Consider the following 22,356-nt stretch of genomic DNA (forward strand, 5'->3'; position numbering starts at 1 on the left):
TTTCCTCAATTTCATTTTTATATTATTCATTGCTAGTTTATAGAAATACAATAGAAATGTGTATATTGATTTTGTAACCTGCAGTTTTGCTGAACTCTTTATTATTACTGTTTTTAGTGCATTTCTTTGCATTTTTCTGTATATATGATTTTTTAAAAAGAAATTTATTTATTTTTGGCTGTGTTGGGTTTTCATTGCTGCGTGTGGGCTTTCTCTAGTTATGGTGAGCAGGGGCTACTCTTCGTTGCAGTGCATGGCTTTCTCATTGCGGTGGCTTCTCTTGTTGTGGAACACGGGCTCCAGGCTCACAAGCTTCAGTAGTTGTGGGTTGCGGGCTCTAGAGCACAGGCTCAGTAGTTGTGGCACCCGGGCTTAGTTGCTCCGCGGCATGTGGGATCTTCCCAGACCAGGGCTCGAACCCGTGTGCCCTGCACTGGCAGGCGGATTCTTAACCACTGTGCCACCAGGGAAGTCCTCTGTATATATGATTATGACATCAGTTAATAGAGGTGACTTCTTCCTTTCCAATCTAATACTTTTTATTTCTTTTTCTTGCTTAATTACCCCAACTAGAGCTGCCAGTACAATGTTGAATAGATATTATGAGAGTGGGCATTTTTATCTTATTCTGATCTTAGGTGGAAGGCATTCAGTCTTTAACCATTAAGTATGATGTTAGTTGCTGGTTTTTCATAATTGCTTTCATTAGCTTGAGGAAGTTCCTTTGTATTCTTTTTTGATTATTTTTATCAAGAAGGGGTATTTAGGGCTTCCCTGGTGGCGCAGTGGTTGAGAGTCCGCCTGCCGATGCAGGGGACGCGGGTTCGTGCCCCGGTCTGGGAGGATCCCACATGCCGCGGAGCGGCTAGGCCCGTGAGCCATGGCTACTGGGCCTGCGCGTCCAGAGCCTGTGCTCTGCAACGGGAGAGGCCACAGCAGTGAGAAGCCCACGTAATGCAAAAAAAAAAAAAAAAAAAGATGAAGAAGGGGTATTTAGCGTATTCTTTCAACATTTTACTAACTTGGAAGTTGACTTTTGTGAAATGCTTTTTCTGCATCTATTGAGATGATCCTGTGGTTTTTGTTCTTTATTCTGTTAATGTGGTGTAGTATATTTATTGGTTTCAGATATATCAAATCAACCTTGCATTCCTGTGATAAATCTCACTTGGTCATGGAGTATAATCCTTTACATATCTTGCTAGATTTTTCAGTTTATTAATTTTTTGTTGAGGATTTTTATCTCTGTATTCATGAGTATTACTGGTCTTTGGTTTTTGTTTTCTTTTGATGTCTGTTTGATTTTGGTATCAGGATGATACTAGCCCAATAGAATTAGTTGGATGCGTTCTTCCATTTTCTATTACTTTGGAGAGTGTGTGAAGGATTGTTGCTAATTCTTCTTTCAGTGTGGTAGAATTCACCAGGAAGCCAGTTGATCCTCATCTTTCCGTTATGGGTAATTTTTTGATTTCTAATTGAATCTCTTTCCTTGTCATTGGTTAATTCATATTTAAAATATTGTTCTTGCATCAGTTTTGGTAGTTTGTGTCTTTCTAGAATTTGCCCATTTCATCAAGATAATCTAATGTGTTGGCATACAGTTCTTCATAGTATTCCCTTACAATCTTTTTCATTTTAATAAGGTCAGTAGTGATGTTTTTTTTTATTTCAGTAATTTTAGTCTTCTTATTTTCATTCTGGCTAAACATTTATCAATCTTGTTGATCTTGTCAAAGAATAAGCTATTGGATTAGTTGATTTTCTCTGTTGTGCTCTGATCTCCATTTATTTCTCCACTAATCTTTTTATTTCCTTCTTTCTGTTTACTTTGGGTTCAGTTTGCTCTTATATTTTCTAGTTTTTTAGTGTCTTATTTTTTAATATATACACATTACAACTATAAATTTTCTTCTTATTACTGTTTTAGCTTCATTCCTTAAATTTTATACATTGTGTTTTCATTTTTATTCATCTCAAAGTATTTTTCAGTTTCTCATTTGATTTGTTCGTTGATCCATTGGTTAGTTTGGAGTATGTTGTTTAATTTCCACACAATTGTGAATTTCCCAAATTTTGTTACTCATTTTTAATATAATTCCATTGCGGTTAGAGAACATATTTTGTATTATTTCAATCCTTTTAAATTTATTGAGGCTTATTTCATGACCTAACCTGTGGTCTGTGCTAGAGAATGTTTCATATGCGCTTGAGAAGAATGTGTGTTATACTGTTTTGGGGCAGGTAGTTTTTATCAATGTGACTTAGATCTAGCTGGTTTATAGTGTTTTTTATTTCTGTTTCCTTGTTGAGCTTCTGTGCAGCTTTTCTGTTATTAGAAGTAGCGTATTGAAGTCTCCAGTTATTATTTTTGATTTATCTATTTCTGTCTTCAGGTCTGTTTTTGTTTCCTGTGTTTTGAGTCTGTAGTTATGTACATATATGGTTATAATTGTTAGGTCTTGCTGATCAGTTGAGCCCTTTATTGGTATAAAAGATCCTTTCTTTGTCTCTAGTAACAATTTTTGACTTAAAATATATTTTGTCTGTTAACAGTACTGCTACTCTTGTTCTTTTTAGTTGCTGTTTGCATGATATATATTTTCTGTGTTTTAACCTCAGTGTATTCTTTGAATCTAAAGTGTGTCTCTTTGTAGACAGCATACATTTGCATCCTACCTCTCACCCCCTTCAATTCTGCTAGCTTTTTTTTTTTTTTTTTTCGGTACGCGGGCCTCTCACCATTGTGGCCTCTCCCGTTGCGGAGCACAGGCTCTGGACACGCAGGCTCGGGCCATGGCTCACGGGCCCAGCCGCTCCGCGACATGTGGGATCTTCCTGGACCGGGGCACGAACTCATGTCCCCTGCATCGGCAGGCGGACTCTTAACCACTGCACCACCAGGGAAGCCCAATTTTGCTAGCTTTTGCCTGTATTTACATTTAATGTAGTTCCTGTTAAGGTAGGATCTCTGTCAGCCATTTTGCTATATATGTATCTTTTAAAAATATATTTTATGTCTTTTTTGTTTCTCTGGTCCTCCATTAATTCCTTTTCTTTGATGTTAAATCTAGCATTCCATTTTAATTCTCTTGCTTCTTTTTTTTTTTTTTTTTTTTTTTTTTTTTTTTTTTTTTTTGCGGTACGCGGGCCTCTCACTGTTGTGGCCTCTCCCGTTGCGGAGCACAGGCTCCGGATGCGCAGGCTCAGCGGCCATGGCTCACGGGCCCAGCCGCTCCGCGGCATATGGGATCCTCCCAGACCGGGACACGAACCCGTATCCCCTGCATCGGCAGGCGGACTCTCAACCACTGCGCCACCAGGGAGGCCCTCCTCTTGCTTCTTTTAGTGTAATTTTTGTATTATTTTCTTTGTGGTTTCCTTGCAGATTGAAATTAATATTTTAATTTAAAAGAACTGAGTTCAGATTAACACCAATTTAATTTCAGTAGTATACAAAAATTTTCTTTAATATAATGCCATTCCTTTCCTTCTTTTTTTTTTTTAAATTGGCTCATTCTACTCCATTCCAAGCCTTATCTTTTTTTTTTTTCACATCTTTATTGGAGTATAATTGCTTTACAATGGTGTGTTAGTTTCTGCTTTATAATGAAGTGAATCAGCTATACATATACATATATCCCCATATCCCCTCCCTCTTGCATCTCCCTCCCACCCTCCCTACCTTTCCTTCTTCTTGATGCCATTGTTGTCAGACAAAGTGTATCTTTATACACTTAAGTTCTTCAACACAATTTTATAACCCTTCCTTCCTTCCTTTATGTAGTTGTCTTTTAAATCAGATAGAGAAGAGTACAGTTACAAATAAAAACATATTTGTAATATCTTTTTAAAAAAATTTATTTTAAAAAATTTATTTATTTATTATTTATTTTTGGCTGCATTGGGTCTTCATTGCTTTGTGCGGGCTTTCTCTAGTTGCGGCGAGCGAGGGCTACTCTTCATTATGGCGCACGAGCGTCGCATTGCAGTGGCTTCTCTTGTTGCGGAACATGGGCTCTAAACATGCGGGCTTCAGTAGTTGTGGCATATGGGCTCAGTAGTTGTGGCTCGTGGGCTCTAGAGCACGGGCTCAGTAGTTGTGGCACATGGGCTTAGTTGCTCTACGGCATGTGGAATCTTCCTGGACCAGGGCTCGAACCCATGTTCCCTGCATTGGCAGGCAGATTCTTAACCACTGCACCACCAGGGAAGTCCCATATTTGTATTATCTTTCATCTTTACCTATGTGGTTACTGTTACTGGTGTTCTTTATTTCTTTGTGTTTACTCCAGTTACTGTCGAGTGTTCTTTATTTCAACCTGAAGTGCTCCATTCAGTATTTCGTATAAGACAGGTCTGTTAGTGATGACTTCTCTGATTTTTATTTAATAATGTTCTAATTTCACTTTTATTTTTGAGGCATAGTTTTCCTGGATATAAAATTCTTGGTTGACTTTTTTTTTTTTTCTGTTAGCACTTTGAATATGTCATCTCATTGCCTGCTGGCCTTCATGGTTTCTGATGAGCTGTTAATCTTATTGAAGATCCCTTGTATGTGATGAGTTATTTTCTTGCTGCTTTTGAGATTCTTTCTTTGTCTTTGGGTATGTTGACTATGATGTGTATAGATGTGCATCTCTGAGTCTTTTTTTTTTTTTTGCTGTACGCGGGCCTCTCACTGCTGTGGCCTCTCCCGTTGTGGAGCACAGGCTCCGGACGCGCAGGCCCAGTGGCCATGGCTCACGGGCCCAGCCGCTCCGCGGCACATGGGATCCCCCTGGACCAGGGCACGAACCCGTGTCCCCTGCATCGGCAGGTGGACTCTCAACCACTGCGCCACCAGGGAAGCCCTCTGAGTCTTTTTGCTTTGAGTTTGATGAGCTACATATGCATAATTTCTAAGAAGTATGAGCCCTGGATAACCAGGGAAAAAGGAGAAAAGGAAGCTTAGGAGGAGCCTTCAGTTGCTAGGGAATCATTGCTCCTACTTTACCCAACACTTAGAACCTCTTACCTTTGACACAATTCCCATCACATGCCTCCATAAACAGGGCAAGGTTTTAGGGATTTTATTAGTCGTATACCATCAATACCATCAATAAAATCTATGACTCAGTGAAAAAAGAGAAAAGTGTGTATAAGTTTACGTATTTTTTCCATTTCTTTATTTTTACTTTTGAATGCTGGTTATCTTTGCTCTTTGTTTTATGTGCTTTCTTTGTGTACTCTTTCAGAAATATATTTCTTAAAATGTGGAAGCAATATCACTCTTTAAGCAAAAATGATTGGAAAATTGATGAGAGACAGAATTATAGGAGGATGATACAAATTTGTTTAATGGAGGAGGGTAAAAAGTACAGAGATTATTAATGAAGCTACCAGTGTCTGAGTAACAAAAAGGGAAATTCCCAAAGCAGTTGGTAAAATAGAAAGTGAAGATTAGGGACTTTCAATACTTTTCCATGGAAAATGTTAAGTTCATATTCATAAATGACAAAATATTCAAGGATATAAACCGTAAGTGGGAATAGGCTTGCAAAAAAAGAATGACAGAGACCTCAGATTAGGAATTGTTAGGCAAAATATAAAATGGTCATATTGATCATGTTTATATCAGGGCATAAGAAACTATGAAGAATGACCAACAGATTTGAAATAGAATTAACTAGATATTTTAGTAAAAATTTTAAATAATTGAGAGTAGTAACTCAATGGATGGGCCTTAATAGCAGATTTGACATACCCAAAGTGAGAATTAATAAGTTGGAACAGTGGTTTTCAAATGTGGTTCCCAGAGTAGCAGCATTATGGGAACATGCTGGAAATGCAAACTCTCAGGCCCCATCCTACCTATGAATCAGAAACTCTATGCTGGGGCCCAACAACTTGTGTTCAATAAGCTTTCCTGGTGATTCTGATGTACACTAAAGTTTGAGAACCTCTGAACTAGTAGATCTGAAGAAATTCAGCCAGAATGGGGAGAAAAAGACATGGAAAATATGAAAAAGGGGGTAAAAATTATGGCACTATAAAGGTTCAAGCGTAACTAATTGGAATTCTAGAAAAAGAGAATGAGATGAAAGAAGTATTTGAAGAGATGATATCTTAAAATTTTCTACAATTGATAAAGGGTCCTAATCTATAGATTCTAGAAGGCTAATACCTCTCAAACAGAAGAAATAAAAGAATTCCATACCAAGACAATCATAGTAAAACTTTAGAACATAAATGAAATACAGAGGAACTTAAAATCAGCCAGAAAGGAAAGACATTACTTTCAAATGAACTCTAGGAAGGAATTCAGAAACTATAGATACCGTCAATTTGTTGAGATGATTTTATACTCAGCAAAGTTATTTTTCGTGAATGAGATTGAAAGAAAAATATTTTAAGAGAAACAGCTGAATTTGCCACTAGCAGACCCTTAGTAAGTACAATTCTAAATGCAGAAGGAAGGTCACATAGGGGAGGTCTGAGTTACATGAAAGAGTAGAAAGAAAAAAATGTGGTAAATATGTAGATGGAATTAAATAAATATTATATATGGTAAAATTATAATGGGTTTAAAAGTAAGTAAAATTAAGAGTAATTAATAGGAATAGCATGTAATTTGGATGGGGTTAGATGGAGTTAATGTGTTTAAAAATCTTTGTATCATTTGTGAGCATTGTAAAGATTTTGATTAGCTTTAGTTTTTGATAAGTTATGTATGGGTGTTATATTTCTAGGATAACCACTAAAAATATATGGACAAAAGATGCAACTTACTAATGTGCTAGAGGAAAAAAAAAATCCAAAAGGAGGCAAAAAAAAGAGAGAACAAAAAGAAACATTGATGACAAAGGATTAATCTCCAAAATTTATAAACAGCTCATGCAGCTCAATAGCAAAAAAACAAACAACCCAATCCAAAAATGGGCAGAAGACTTAAATAGGCATTTCTCCAAAGAAGATATACAGACTGCCAACAAACACATGAAAGAATGCTCAACATCATTAATCATTAGAGAAATGCAAATCAAAACTACAGTGAGATATCATCTCACACCAGTCAGAATGGCCATCATCAAGAAATCTAGAAACAATAAATGCTGGAGAGGGTGTGGAGAAAAGGGAACACTCTTGCACTGCTGGTGGGAATGTGAATTGGTACAGCCACTATGGAGAACAGTATGGAGGTTCCTTAAAAAACTACAAATAGAACTACCATATGACCCAGCAATCCCACTACTAGGCATATACCCTGAGAAAACTATAATTCAACAAGAGACATGTACCAAAATGTTCATTGCAGCTCTATTCACAATAGCCCGGAGCTGGAAACAACCTAAGTGTCCATCATCGGATGAATGGATAAAGAAGATGTGGCACATATATACAATGGAATATTACTCAGCCATAAAAAGAAACGAAACTGAGCTATTTGTAATGAGGTGGATAGACCTAGAGTCTGTCATACAAAGTGAAGTAAGTCAGAAAGAGAAAGACAAATACCGTATGCTAACACATATATATGGAATTAAAAAAAAAATGTCATGAAGAACCTAGGGGTAAAACGGGAATAAAGACACAGACCTACTTGAGAATGGACTTGAGGATATGGGGAGGGGGAAGGGTAAGGTGTGACAAAGCGAAAGAGAGTCATGGACATATATACACTACCAAACGTAAGGTAGATAGATAGTGGGAAGCAGCCACAGAGCACAGGGAGATCAGTTCGGTGCTTTGTGACCGCCTGGAGGGGTGGGATGGGGAGGGTGGGAGGGAGGGAGATGCATGAGGGAAGGGATGTGGGAATAGATGTATATGTATGACTGATTCACTTTGTTATAAAGCAGAAACTAATAAAAAATAAAATAAAATAAAAAAAAGAAACATTGAAAGGTTTAAGGAGCCTATTTAATCTGATTGTAAGTCCAAATTAAATGGCAAAATTAAATTTGATGTTAGTAAATGGTAAAGTATATAAGTTAGAGAGAAAGCTTGTCATACTAGTTGCAGAAGCAAAATCCAAGTACATGTTACTTACAAGATATACTTGAGCAAGTGGTAGAGAAAAGTTGAAAGTAAAAGGGTACAGATATACTAGGAGAATATGAATTATACTAAAATTTGTTTAGCTATAGTAACATTAGATGAAATGGATTTTTCAGTCATAAAGGTTTGTTTGAGACAAAGAGGATCCATTTATAAAGAATAGAGGTTCATTTTAGCAGGATAATGTAACAAAAATTTTTATGCACCTGAAAACATCATATCAAAATTCATAAAGCAAGAATTTAAAGAACTTCAGGTAAAATCTGAACTTATGGTAAAATCAATTACTGTAATGCATCATATTAAGAGAACGAAGAAAAAAGCTATATGGTTATCTCAATAGATACAGAGAAAGCATTAATAAAATTCAATATGTCAGTATATTAGAGGGAGACCTGCTTACACTGAGAAAGTATAAACATGAAAAACCTACATCATATATTTTACTTAATGGTGAAATGTTTAAAATACTCTTTTTGAGATTGATAATAATGACTAGTGTAATTATTGTCATTACTTTTAGGGCTCAATAATTGTAGCAAGGTCAAAAATAAGAAAGGAAGGAAGATAGGTACAAGGATTAGAAAAGGAGAGAAAACTGATATTATTTGCAAAAGAATGTACAGATAAAATATAGAATTAATAGGAGTGTTAGCAGAATTGATGAACACAAAATTAGTATATAAAAAGCAGTTGCAGGAAATGGTAATTTCTTAAAATGTTAAATGTCTACTTACCATACAACACTGCAGTTCCACTGCTAGGCATATACAAGAATGTCCTCTAACACCATATACAAAAATAAACTCACAGTAGATTAAAGACCTAAATGTAAGACCAGAAACCATAAAACTCCTCAAAGAAAACATAGAATACTCTTTGACATAAATTGTTTGTTTGTTTGTTTGTTTTTTTTGTGGTATGCGGGCCTCTCCCTGTTGTGGCCTCTCCCGTTGCGGAGCACAGGCTCTGGACGCGCAGGCTCAGCGGCCATGGCTCACGGGCCCAGCCGCTCCGCGGCATGTGGGATCTTCCCGGACTGGGGCACAAACCTGTGTCCCCTGCATCGGCAGGCGGACTCTCAACCACTGCGCCACCAGGGAAGCCCTCTTTGACATAAATTGTAGCAACGTTTTTTTGATCCATTTCCTAAAGCAAAGGAAATAAAAGCAAAAAAATAAATAAATGGAACTTAATTAAACTTAAAAGCTTTTGCACAGCAAAGTAAACCATCGACAAAAGGAAAAAACAGGCTACTGAATGGGAGAAAATATTTGCAAATGATATGACCGATAAGGAGTTAATATCCAAAATATATAAACAGCTCATACAACTCAACATCAAAAAAACAAACAACCAGATTAAAAAATGGGCAGAAGGGCTTCCCTGGTGGCGCTGTGGTTGAGAGTCCGCCTGCTGATGCAGGGGACACGGGTTCGTGCCCCGGTCCGGGAGGATCCCACATGCCGCGGAGCGGCTGGGCCCGTGAGCCATGGCCGCTGAGCCTGCGCGTCCGGAGCCTGTGCTCCACTACGGGAGAGGCCACAACAGTGAGAGGCCCTCATACCGCAAAAAAAAAAAAAAAAAAAAAGTACCAAAAAATGGGCAGAAGACCTGAATAGACATTTCTCCAAAGAGGACGTGCACAGGGCCAACAGGCAAATGAAAAGATGCTTAATATCGCTAAGCATCAGAGAAATGCAAATTAAAGCCACAATGAGATATCACCTCACTCCTGTCAGGATGGTCATTAAAAAGAACACAACTAGCAAATGTTGGTGAGGATGTGGAGAAAAGGGAACCCTCCTACATTGTTGGTAGGAATGTAAATTGGTGCAGCCACTGTGGAAAACAACATGGAAGTTCTCAAAAAGCTAAAAATCGAACTACTATATTACTCAGCAATTCCACTCCTGGGTATATATCTGAAAAAAGCAAAAACACTAATTCGAAAAGATACATGCACCCCATTGTTCATAGCAGCATTACTTATCGTTGCCAAGATATGGAAGCAACCTAAATGTCCATCAACAGATGAGTGGATAAAGAAGGTGAGATTTATATACACAATGGAATACTACTCAGCCGTAAAAACAGAACAGAATTCTGCCATTTGCAGCAACATGGATGAACTTGGAGGGCATTATGCTAAGTGAAAAAAGTCAGAGAAAGACAAATACTGTATGATATCATTTGTATGTAGAATCTAAACTATACAACAAACTAGTGAATATAACAAAAAAGAAGAAGACTCAGTTATAGAGAGCAAACCAGTGGTTACCAATGGGGAGGGACAAACTTTTGGGTGTAAGATAAGCTCAAAGATATATTGTACAACATGGGGAATATAGCCAATATTTTGTAATAACTGTAAATGGAAAGTAACCTTTAAAATTGTATAAAAAATAAAAAATAAATTTAAAAAATCCCCAAAACAATAAAGTGCACATTTTATTTCTGCCAGCAAAAAAAAAAAAAAAAAAAAAGTGATGATGTTGTTTTCGGAGATAGGAGCCTTTTGTAGTCTCTTTTTTATTAGTATAGTTTTATTTTAAAAATAATATTTGAGTTTATCTTTTATAATAAAGATATTTAAATATATTGTTTTCTTCAAAGTAGCTATGTTCCTGTATTTTAACATGTATTGTAAACAAATAGTACTTTATTCCTTGAGGTTTATATTACTGTAATATGTTAAAAAATTTTTTTTGATTCCTTGTAAGTTTTTTAAAATTTTAAATTTATTTGGGATAGTCAGACTCTTTACTGTATTTATACTGTTTTATTCTTGAAATGTCTAGGAAGTTATTTTCAATACTTTATTTTGGAGCAAATTTATTGAGTAAGTCATTAGTTATGATATTACTAGAGGGACTTCCACTGCATTCAGAAAAGTGCGTAAGTAATACGTATATTGCTTGATGAATTATCACAAACTGTTTTTATTTGTATGTGAAAGTTTTACTTGCATGTAACTGCCACCTAGGTCAAGAAATAGATTCAGTAAATTTGGAAGTTCCATTAATTGTGAAAGCAGAGATAGGGGTCATTTACTTAAGGATTTCTCTTTGAACTGTAGAGAAACTCTTTCCCTTTTTTAAATGTAATGCCATGCTATTTCAAAGGTGTGTTGCATTTTCTTCTTGTTTTGTTATAAATGAATCTGGATTATTGTGTATTTGATGTAGGAGTACGGTTGGACAGAATGAACTGAAAATTACAAGTGATCGAGCAATAAATTCAGGATTGTTTTTTGAAGGTAAACCAAAGCCTTCAAAACAGTCACTTCAGTCTTACCAAGAAGCTTTGCAACAGCAGGTATTCATTCATTTTTTTATTCATTCGTTTGTTTGTTCATCTAATGTTAAACATCTTATGTGTTAGTACAGTGGTCTGTTAAAACTCAGAGTGTGGCAGAGGAGAACAAATTCCATTCATTTATAATTCAGTGTGATAAGGTTTGATGTAGGTAGACTGGAATGCATGGGATAGGGAGAATAATTGCCTGGGCTGCTAGGAGGGCTTCACATGGTTGATGATATTTGAGTTGCACGTTATACAGTGAATAAATGTGAAATTCCTGGTATATTCAGTGAATGGAATTGATGTAGGAGAAGGGGCTGGAGTGTTAGATTTTGCTGGATTGTGAAGGATAGCTAATAAGGGGTTTTCAGTTTCATCTTGTTACCAATAGCCAAAGGGAGGACATTTTAAACCAAAGAGTGAAAGAAATAGTTGATATGAGTAGATGTGGCTTTTAGGAAGATATCTGGTTCTGATATGGACGGTTGGGAAAGAGATGTGGCAGAGAAACCTTTTAGTAAACTATTGAGGTAGTCCAGCCAGGAGGTAACAAGGCCCTGAACCAGGTGGGGAAGATGGAGAGGGCATCCAAGAGACAATTCTGGGGTTCCATTGATAGGGCTTAGATTTAGGGAGTGGGGAAAGAACAGAGGGCTTGAAGATGATTCTGAGTGTTGTAATCTGAGAGAATAATGAGGCTGTGAACTGAGGGTAGGGAAAAAAGAGGTAGAATGCTTAGGGAGGAGGATAATGTTCTGTTGTGGTTTGTAATGTTTGGAGAGGGTTTACTTAAGAGTAACTGTATCAGGGACTTCCCTGGTGGCTCAGTGGATAAGAATCCACCTGCCAATGCAGGGCACACGGGTTTGAGCCCTGGTCCAGGAAGATCCCACATGCCGTGGAGCAACTAAGCCCATGCGTCACAACTACTGAGCTTGCACTCTAGAGCCTGCGAGCCACAACTACTGAGCCCGCGTGCCACAACTCCTGAAGCCTGTGCGCCTAGAGCCCATGCTCTGCAACAAGAGAAGCCACTGAAATGAGAAGCCTGCGCACTGCAATGAAGAGTAGCCCCCGCTCGTCGCAACTAGAGAAAGCCCGTGCGCAGTAACGAAGACCCAACGCAGCCAAAAATAAATAAATAAATAATAATAATAAATTAATAGCTTAAAAAAATAAAAGAGTAACTGTATTAGATGTATGGGTTTTTTGAGGGGAATACTCATATCTCCTCCAGAGAGGACCCTGGAACTCTAGGTATATATTCACCTGAGGTACTTTTCTACAAAGTTTCACTTGGATTTCTTCCAAAGCTCAGTTTTTTTGTTCAGTTTTTTACATTGGGCAACCTCCTTGGAAGGTGGATTTTTTTTAAATTACAGAATTACCAACATTATTTTTGTGTGTGTTATGATTCTGCAAACAAAAGACTGCTTTTATCTGTCAGTTTTCAAATGAGCATATTAAAAACACCACTGACAAAACCAGATTTCCCAACTCTAGAATTTTATTTTATGTATGTGATAACTTCCTTGGCCTTTCTGGAGTAGTTGCTTAAATTTTCCATGCATATGGTTATGATTTTAAAAGTAACTTTCCAAAATGTAGATCTTTATTCATTGCCTATTTATGTTTTTAGAGACCAACCCTGTGCTTATACTTGACGATGATAAGACTGTATTTGTTTTTTATGCTTTCATAAAGTATACTTAAATAGCCCAACACTCTCCAGAGAGCTTTGAACCTTCAACAGCTTTGAATTTAGGGAATGGAGTTTGCCCAGGGTAGAGTAGGTCTGGTGAGGTATAGGAAGTAGTTGGCCCAGATCTCATGAGGTGTGAGGAGTAGTTTGTTGCTGGCCAGATCCTATGATAGGGTAGATGAAAAAAGGAAGTCGGGAGATTCTGTTGGTCCCCATGAAACTGGTGAGGTTAGGGAGGGAATGAAGCTGGGGGGTGGGAAGATGGAGTTGGTTTAGTCCAAAGTGGCACCAGTGGCTGGAAAGGACTCAAGTGACATGATGTGAGGGAGTAGCAGCTATATATTCCAGCTATCAAAGTGTTTTTAAATTGTTTTTATTTTATTTTATTTATTTATTTTTTTGTGGTATGCGGGCCTCTCACTGCTGTGGCCTCTCCTGCTGGCGGAGCACAGGCTCCAGACACGCAGGCCCAGTGGCCATAGCTCACGGGCCCAGCCGCTCCAGGGCATGTGGGATCTTCCCGGACTAGGGGCACGAACCCGCGTCCCCTGCATCAGCAGGCGGACTCCCAACCACTGCGCCACCAGGGAAGCCCTATTTTATTTTATTTTTTTATAAATTTATTTTATTTTTGGCTGCATTGGGTCCTTGTTGCTGCATGTGGGCTTTCTCTAGTTGCAGTGAGCGGGGGCTACTCTTCATTGTGGTGCCCAGGCTTCTCATTGCGGTGGCTTCTCTTGCTGCGGAGCATGGGCTCTAGGTGTGCGGGCTTCAGTAGTTGTGGCATATGGGCTCAGTAGTTGTGGCTCGTGGGCTTTAGAGCGCAGGCTCAGTAGTTGTAGTGCACCGGCTTAGTTACTCCACAGCATGTGGGATCTTCCTGGACGAGGGCTCGAACCCGTGTGCCCTGCATTGGCAGGCAGATTCTTAACCACTGCGCCATCAGGGAAGCCCCTTAAATTGTTATAAAATATATTTGTGATGTTAAATTTTATAGTGAAGTATACTGAAAAAAAATCCAGTTTTTTCTCTAATAAGAAAAATAAAATCTGATATTAAGACTACCTTTTTGTATCAGAACACTTGTCAGCACTTATTACGAATGTTTCTTAATGTTGTTAAGATTCGAGAAAGAGAAGAAAGAAGAAAGAAAGAACGAGAAGAAAAAGAAGAATATGAAGCTAAATTAGAAGCTGAAAGGAGAAGTTATAACCCCTGGGGGAAAGGTGGAGGTGGTGCTCCTCTGAGAGATGCAAAAGGAAATCTGATAAGTATGTTATTTCCATTGATTTGTTGTTTTTAAGAGAAACTAAGTTTAACTTTTTAAAAGAATGGGGAGTAGAAAAAAGTGACAATCATAGTCTGTAAGGCAGGGTCTCTTTTTGTACAGCTTAATGCAAAAGAGGTATTTTTCAGATTACTATTCATTTATCTTTATTACAAATTTTTCACCTTCCAATGATAATAACTCAGTTGCAGAGAAAAGTTCATGTTAGTTGGCAAGTTTTTACCCAAACTAGTAGTTAGAATTTTTTAAAGTTTTCTAGTAAAAACAATAAAACCCTTATTGCAATTTTTTTTTAAAACTGGTAAGACGTCTTTAAAATAAGTGATCTGGTGTAGTGGGGGGATGTTATATTTAATTCATATATGCCATGTACTTGCACAATGAAGGGACTCCTTTGACAAGGATCTAGCCTCAGAAAGTTTTGGCAGATTGCAGAATTATATTGATTTATCTTTCAATTATGTACTCTTAAAAATGCTCCATCTAGAAATCACACAACAAGCACTTTGAAAAGACGCTTTATATAACTTGTTATATATATTGGAATGGTCTCTGATTAGCTTTTAGCTTAGAATAAAAGCAGAGAAAGATAATGGGTTTTTTAAAATTGTTTAATTGGAAATGAGAAATGAATAATTAGAAACCCATTAAAATGGTAAAAATGTAAATTTCACATTATTTGGGTTTATGCTTTGTTGTAGGGATAGCTGAGTGATGCAATCAGAAGATTTTGAGGGGTACTGAGTTATTAGAGTTCTTAAGTATTATGCCTTTGATTCTTTGTTAAAGATGGCTTTTAAAAAAAGATATATTTGAGGCCCACTTAAATTAATGAGATAATTCTTTTCTTTTCCAAAGGATTTATTCCTTTCCTTTCTTCACCTCATAAATACTTTCCTCGCAGTTTTGAAGACTAGAACTCTTACTCTCTCTTTATAGGTGAGATGATTTTAGGTGATGCATAGATAAGCATAGAAGTTAAATGTTTATTTGAATATATATTAGAAAAACACTGGTTTTCCATTAATGGATAGTACTATAACATTTCCTTTGAAAGTAAAGGCATTTAACGAAAAGTGCTCTAACAAAGAACTCCCATTTCTCAGAGGCTTAAGGCTTAAGGCAGTGTAAGTTTACTTCTCACTTAAGTTACATTCTGATGCTGTTTGGGTGGTTCTCCTCCAAGAGGTGACTTGAGAATGTGGGCCCCTTCCATTGTGTCGTTCCACCATTTTGGAGTCCTTTATTTCTAGCTGCACAGATGTGGTCCAGAGGGTGGGAGAACAAGTTGAGAATTTTGCTGGGGCCTGGCCTGAAAGTGGAGGAATATCACTTTTGTCTTTGTTCCATTGTTCAGACCTAGTTATAAGGTTCTAAAGTAACTGCTTGGGAGGCTGGGAAGTTTTGGTTTCTTTATACCCAGGAGGAGGACATGAGATTGATAAGCATCTACCCAGTCTTTGCTATTAAATTTAAATTGTAAATTGATAGAAACATAACAGTTACCACGAAGGAAGTGCTTATTTATGTAACAGAAACTTTGGGAAACACTGGAATAATTTCCTAGAAGTTTCCAGCTTGCTCTAAGACTATTTCCAGTTCAGACAATACAATTACAGTGTTTTGTGTGTGTTTAATTGGTGGAAGTGAGTGAGGTAAGTGTTTGTTTTGAATTACAAAATACTGTTTTAGAATTGCTTGACCTAACAGGAATGGAGCAAACTTTTCTGAGATTTTTACTTTTAGTGGTAATGTTTAGTTTGCTTATTTAATGCTACAGTCATGCCATGAAATAAAAAAGGTGTGCTGTTTTATCAAATGCAGTGGAACTCTTTTTTTAATGGTATTTTCAAAGCAAGTAAACTCATCACTTAAAGAATATCAGTTTGTTTTGTATGTGGCTGTTATATTTTAGAGAGAGAGGGAACATAATTTTTCTATTTAAAATATGTAGTAAAGTTCAGTGTTTTGCTTTATTTCATGAGATGGCCAAGACCATATAACAGGGGTTATGTTGGGTAACTAATTCAGCTGCTGGCTTTTCTAATTACTCCTGTTCCATCTTTGATCTTTTATTACAAACAAATTAAAGAAACTGAATGTTCACCATTATCTTCGCTCTCTAAGAAAGATCTCTTTATAAGGTAAACTAGTTATTAATAACATATCAAAATCTGTTACTCATACAATTTTAACATAGCATCAACCCTTTTAGATTACTTGTACTACACTTAAAATTTGCTTCTCAGTTCTTTATTCATTAAAATTCTTTATTCAAGTTCCCATAAAAAAAACTTAGTATATTCCAATGTCTTTCAATGGGTGAATGGATAAACAACTGTGGTACATTCACATGATGGGATGCTACTCAGCAGTAAAAAAGAATGAACTATTGATGCACAAAACAATTTGGAAGACTCTCAAGGGAAGTCTTAAGGGAAAGAAGCCCTTCTGTAAAGGTTACATACACATATATTCTCAAAATGACAAAACTGTAGCAATGGAGAACAAATCACTGGTTACCAAAGATGATAGCTGAGGAGAGGGAGTAACTATGATGGAGTTTTTGGGGGTGATGGAACTCTTCTGTATCCTGATTATGGTGATGTTACTTGACTCTACTGTATATTAAAAAATTTAAAAACCTGTACACCAAGAGAAAAATAGTAAAAAAAAAATTTAAAAATAGTTAACCAATTTGAAAGATAGCAGAAATATCTCATAGTTCTAATTGATTAATAGCAAGATTGCTTCACATATATTTGGTTAAATATTTGTATTTCTTTTATGTACTATATTTGCCCCAGTTAGATTTATGTTTGTTTTTATGCTGTTTATTGAGACACAATTTGCATACAGTAAAATTCACCCCTTTAAAGTGTTCTGTTCATTGAGTTTTGACAACTGATTCTGGTAACCACTGCCATAATCAAGATATTGAACATTTCTAACTTATCCAGCCCGATACCCTTGTCAGTCTCTGATCTGCACTCTGGCACAATAGTATTGCCTTTTATGCCTTTTTTTTTTTTTTAACTTAGTATGATGTTTTTGAGATTTATCCATGTTGTTATATACGTCAGTAGTGTATTTCTTTTTATTACTGAATAGTATTCTGTTGTGGGGAAGCACCACAGTTGTTTATCCATTTACCAGTTGATGGACTTTTGGATTCTTTATAGTTTGAGACTATTATGAATAAAGCTGTTATAAACATTCACTTACAGGTCTTTGTGTGAACATAAGTTTTCATTTCTTTTGGGTAAATGCCTAGGAATGGAATTGCTGGGACATATAATAAGTGTATGTTTACCTGTGTAAGAAACACCCAGACCTTTTCCCAAAGTGGTTGTGCCATTTTGCATTCCCACCAGCAGAGCAGATTTCCTGTTGCTGTGAACCCTCATCAGCGCTTGAGATTGTCTTAGAAATTTGTCATTCTATTAAGTGTGTAGTGACATCTCATTGTAACTTTTTGTTTTGAAATAATTTGACTTATAGAAGAGTTGCAAAGATAGTATAGAGAGTACCTTTTACCTAGGTTCCCTTAATGTTAACACCTTACGTAATCTTGGCACAGTGATCAAAACTGAAAATTAAAATGGTTACAATACTATGAATTAAATGATAGACCTTATTTGGATTTCACCACTTTTTCCCCTAAATCCTTATTCTGTTCCAGGCTGTAGTCCAGGATCCCATGTTGCATTTAGTTGTCATGTGTCTTTAGTCTCCTCCAGTCTGACAGTTCCTCTTTCTGTCTCTTTTTTGTTTTTATATATATAATAGCTTTATTGAGATCTAATTCCCATAACACACAATTTACCCATTTAAAATATATAATTCAGTAGTTTTTAGTATATTCATAGGGTTGTGCTAAAATCACACAGTTAACTTTAAAACATTTTCCCCTTTGAATTGCTTCGGTACTTTTGCTGAAAATCAGTTGACCATAAAATTATTTCTAGACTCTCAGTTCTGTCTCATTGATGTAGATGTCTGTCCATATGCCCTATTACTCTCTTCATTACTGTAGCTTTGTAGTAAGCTTTGAAATGGAGAGGTGTGAGTCTTTGAACTTTGTTCTTCTTTTTCAAGATTGTTTAGGCAACTTGACTTCCTTGGCATTTTCATATAAATTTTACTCAGTTTGTCAACCTTCACAAAAAAAGCAGCGTGGGATTTTTCATTGACTTTATAAGTCAGTTTTGGGAAAACCAGCATCTTAATTTAACAATATTAGTCTTTTGATCCATAAATGTGGAATATTTATCCACTAATTAGTCTTAGTTAACTTCTCTTAGCAATATTTTGTGGTTCTGCTTTGTAAACCTATTTTGTTAATTGTATACTTAAGTATTTAATGTGTTTTGTTACTGTTTTAAAAGATACATATAAAAATTTCAATATCCATTTGCTCATTGCAAGTTTATTGAAATATAGTTGATTTTTGTGTATTGTCCTTGGTTAACTCACTCATTTGTTTCAGTAGTTGTTTTTTTTTTTTTGGCAGCTTCTTTAGGATTTTTTTTCTTTTTTTTTTTTATGTGGACAGTCATGTTATCTGTAGACAGAGTTTTATTTCTTCTTTTCCAATCTGAATGCCTTTTACTTATTTTACTTGTCTTTTCCCTGGTTAGGAACTCTAGTACAATGTTTAGAAATCATGACACCAAATCGTGAGGTTTGGTGGTTTGAATCATTTGAGGAATTTATCCATTTCTTCTGAGTTTTTGAATTTTTTGGCATAAAGTTGTTCATAATATTTTATTATTCTTTTAAGCTCTGTAGAATCTATAGTGATGGCTCCTGCTTCTCTTTTATTCCTGATATTTGTAACTTTTATATTCTTTCCTTTTTCTTAACCAGTGTGCCTAGAGATTATCTATTTGATTGATCTTTTCATAGAACCAGCTTTTGTTTTCATTGATTTTTCTCTGTTGTTCTTCTCTTCCTATTTTATTGATTTTTGCTCTTTACTATTTTCTTTCTTTTGTTTGCTTTGTGCTTTTAATTTTCTCTTCTTCTTCTGATTTCTTAGTGTGGAAGCTTAGATTATGGTTTGAGACCTTATTTCTTTTCTAATATATGCATTTAAAAATGCTACAAATTTCCCTCTGAGTACTGCTTTAACTGTATATCAGATTTGATATGTTATATTTTCATTTTCATTCAATTCAGTTTTCTAATTCTCCTTTTGATTTTTCTTTGACCCATTGATTATTTAGAAGTGAGTTTTAAAAATTTCCAAATATTTGGATTTGCAAATGAAGCAACTACAAAGGCTTAATCTCCAAAATATACAAGCAGCCCATGCAGCTCTATATCTAAAAAACAAACAACTCAATCCCAAAATGGGCAGAAGACCTAAATAGACATTTCTCCAAAGAAGATATACAGATTGCCAACAAACACATGAAAAGATGCTCAACATCACTAATCATTAGAGAAATGCAAGTCAAAACTACAATGAGGTATCACCTCACACTGGTCAGAATGGCCATCATCAAAAAATCTACAAACAATAAATGCTGGAGAGGGTTGGAGAAAAGGGAACCCTCTTGCACTGTTGGTGGGAATGTAAATTGATACAGCCACTATGGAGAACAGTATGGAGGTTCCTTAAAAAATTAAAAATCGGGCTTCCCTGGTGGTGCAGTGGTTGAGAGTCTGCCTGCTGATGCAGGGGATGCGGGTTTGTGCCCCGGTCTGGGAGGATCCTGCATGCCGCGGAGCGGCTGGGCCCATGAGCCGTGGCCGCTGGGCCTGCGCGTCTGGAGCCTGTGCTCCGCGGCGGGAGAGGCCACGGTGGTGAGAGGTCCGTGTACTGCACACACACAAAAAAAAAACTAAACTAAAAATAGAACTACCATACGGCCCAGCAATCCCACTCCTGGGCATATACCCTGAGAAAACCATAATTCAAAAAGAGTTATGTAGCACAATGTTCATTGCAGCACTATTTACAATAGGCAGGACACAGAAGCAACCTAAGTGTCCATTGACAGATGAATGGATAAAGAAGATGTGGCACATATATACAATGGAATATTACTCAGCCATAAAAAGAAATGAACTTGAGTTATTTGTAGTGAGGTGGATGGACCTAGAATCTGTCATACAGAGTGAAGTAAGTCAGAAAGAGAAAAACAAATACCATATGCTAACACGTATATATGGAATCTAAAAAAAAAAAAAAAAAAAAAAACAACAAAAAAAACAGTGGTTCTGACGAATCTAGGGGCAGGACAGGAATAAAGACCTAGACGTAGAGAGTGGACTTGAGGACACGGGGAGTAGGAAGGGTAAACTGGGACGATGTGAGAGAGTAACGTTGACATATATACACTACCAAATGTAAAATGGATAGCTGGTGGGAAGCAGCTGCATGGCCCAGGGAGATCAGCTTGGTGCTTTGCGACCACCTAGTGGGGTGGGATAAGGAGGGTGGGAGGGAGATGCAAGAGGGAGGGGATATGGGGATATACGTATGCATGTAGCTGATTCACTTTGTTATACATCAGAAACTAACACAAGATTGTAAAGCAACTATACTCCAATAAAGATGTTAAAAAAAAATTCCAAATATTTGGGCATATTTCCAGATAGCTTTCTGTTGTTCACTTCTAGCATATATTCTGTTTTGTTCAGAGAATATACTTTTTTGTTATTTCAATGTTTTTAAGTTTATGAGGTTTATTTTATGGACTACCAATTATATTTTTATTTACCTTATAGGCTGTGATCTCTATAAGTAAGTGTATATATTAAAAATTAGGTTAATTTGGAAATATGTACTGTACTAGTAGTGCCAGGATTGGAAATTTTCTTTAGCCCTCTGAATTGATTCATTATAAAAGAGTTTGTGTGTCAGCAGTAGATTGCTGAATAATCCTGGGCCTATGGTACTGTTTAACATATCTTAGCCATTTTGTTTAAAATGTTTGTTATTTTCCACCAAAGTACAAAGAGTAACTTGTAAAGTTAATTTTAATTTCAAAGTATTCATTTAGGTTTATAAAAAAGCAAAGATTATAAAATAAAATAAGGAATGAAAAGAATTAATTACTATTTATGTATTGTTTACCTGTAGGTATCATATAATTTAGCCCTGGTCTGATAAATTGTTCAGAGAGTAGAATTATTTTCCCAGTCATGAATCTGTAACATTTTCTTTTGTTATTCCTTTCTTTGTAGAATTATTCTTGTAATGCTAGCAATATTATATTAAATGATATGATGATATACATTTGAAATAAATGCCCATTTTCAGTGATACCTTTTCAGTTGGCAAATTATACTTTTGACCAAAGTGCTTTTTTAAATTTTCATATTTTAGCTGACTTCATACCTTTTATTTTACTGCCTCGCAAAAAGATAGATAAGGAGTGACCAATTGATTGACAAATCATTTTTTCCAATAAAAAGCAATATGGATTTGTTTTGATTGCTGAATCTGATAGTCTTGTCTTAAATAATAATTATGTACTCTGATGAAATTAATTTGCCTTTTATATAAATACATTGACTATTATTCTAATAGTTGAGAAAACTGTAATCACAACAGTAAATTAAAACATGTTATTGATTTTGAAGTTTATTATAGTGTTTACTTGTAGGATATATATCTCTTTATAGTTTGTGTAGGTGAATATCAAAGTGATATTTTATTCCCTAATCTTTCACTAGTTTGGTAACAGAGCTCTGGGTATGGGTATCGTCTGGAAGGAGTGAGCTTAATATATTGCACTCTTGTAATATAAAAAAGAATATTATATGTATAATTATTCATAGTGACTTATTTACATAGGCTGGTTTTATGTTCTTCTAGTGAATTGGATGACAATGAGATATTGATTTCCCATTGGAGTTATTTTGTTTCACTTTTATGACATTTTTGAGACCACAGCTATTCATTAGTTCATGACCTTAACTTTCCCATCATCTTTCTGGTTTCATTTACCTCCCATATTCAGATAGATCCCAGGATTTGGCTATGATTTCAGGAGTACCTAACTAATTC

The 22,356-nt window shown here is 36.1% G+C and overlaps 1 protein-coding gene across 4 annotated transcripts in view; it reads left to right on the forward strand.

Moving 5' to 3' along the window:
* Nucleotides 1-22,356, forward strand: part of CSPP1 (centrosome and spindle pole associated protein 1) — a gene marked incomplete at its 3' end in the record, with an annotated part of 87,163 nt that overhangs the window by 24,342 nt on the left and 40,465 nt on the right. For all 4 annotated transcript variants that reach the window (XM_079722750.1, XM_079722751.1, XM_079722753.1 and 1 more), the window contains 2 exons: nt 11,229-11,358; nt 14,169-14,316. In XM_079722750.1, the coding sequence (XP_079578876.1) occupies nt 11,229-11,358; nt 14,169-14,316 (278 nt within the window). The remainder of the gene's footprint in view (nt 1-11,228; nt 11,359-14,168; nt 14,317-22,356) is intronic.

The sequence above is a fragment of the Hyperoodon ampullatus genome (genome assembly GCF_949752795.1).
Source record: "Hyperoodon ampullatus genome assembly, chromosome: 17".
Taxonomy (NCBI): Eukaryota; Metazoa; Chordata; class Mammalia; order Artiodactyla; family Ziphiidae; genus Hyperoodon; species Hyperoodon ampullatus.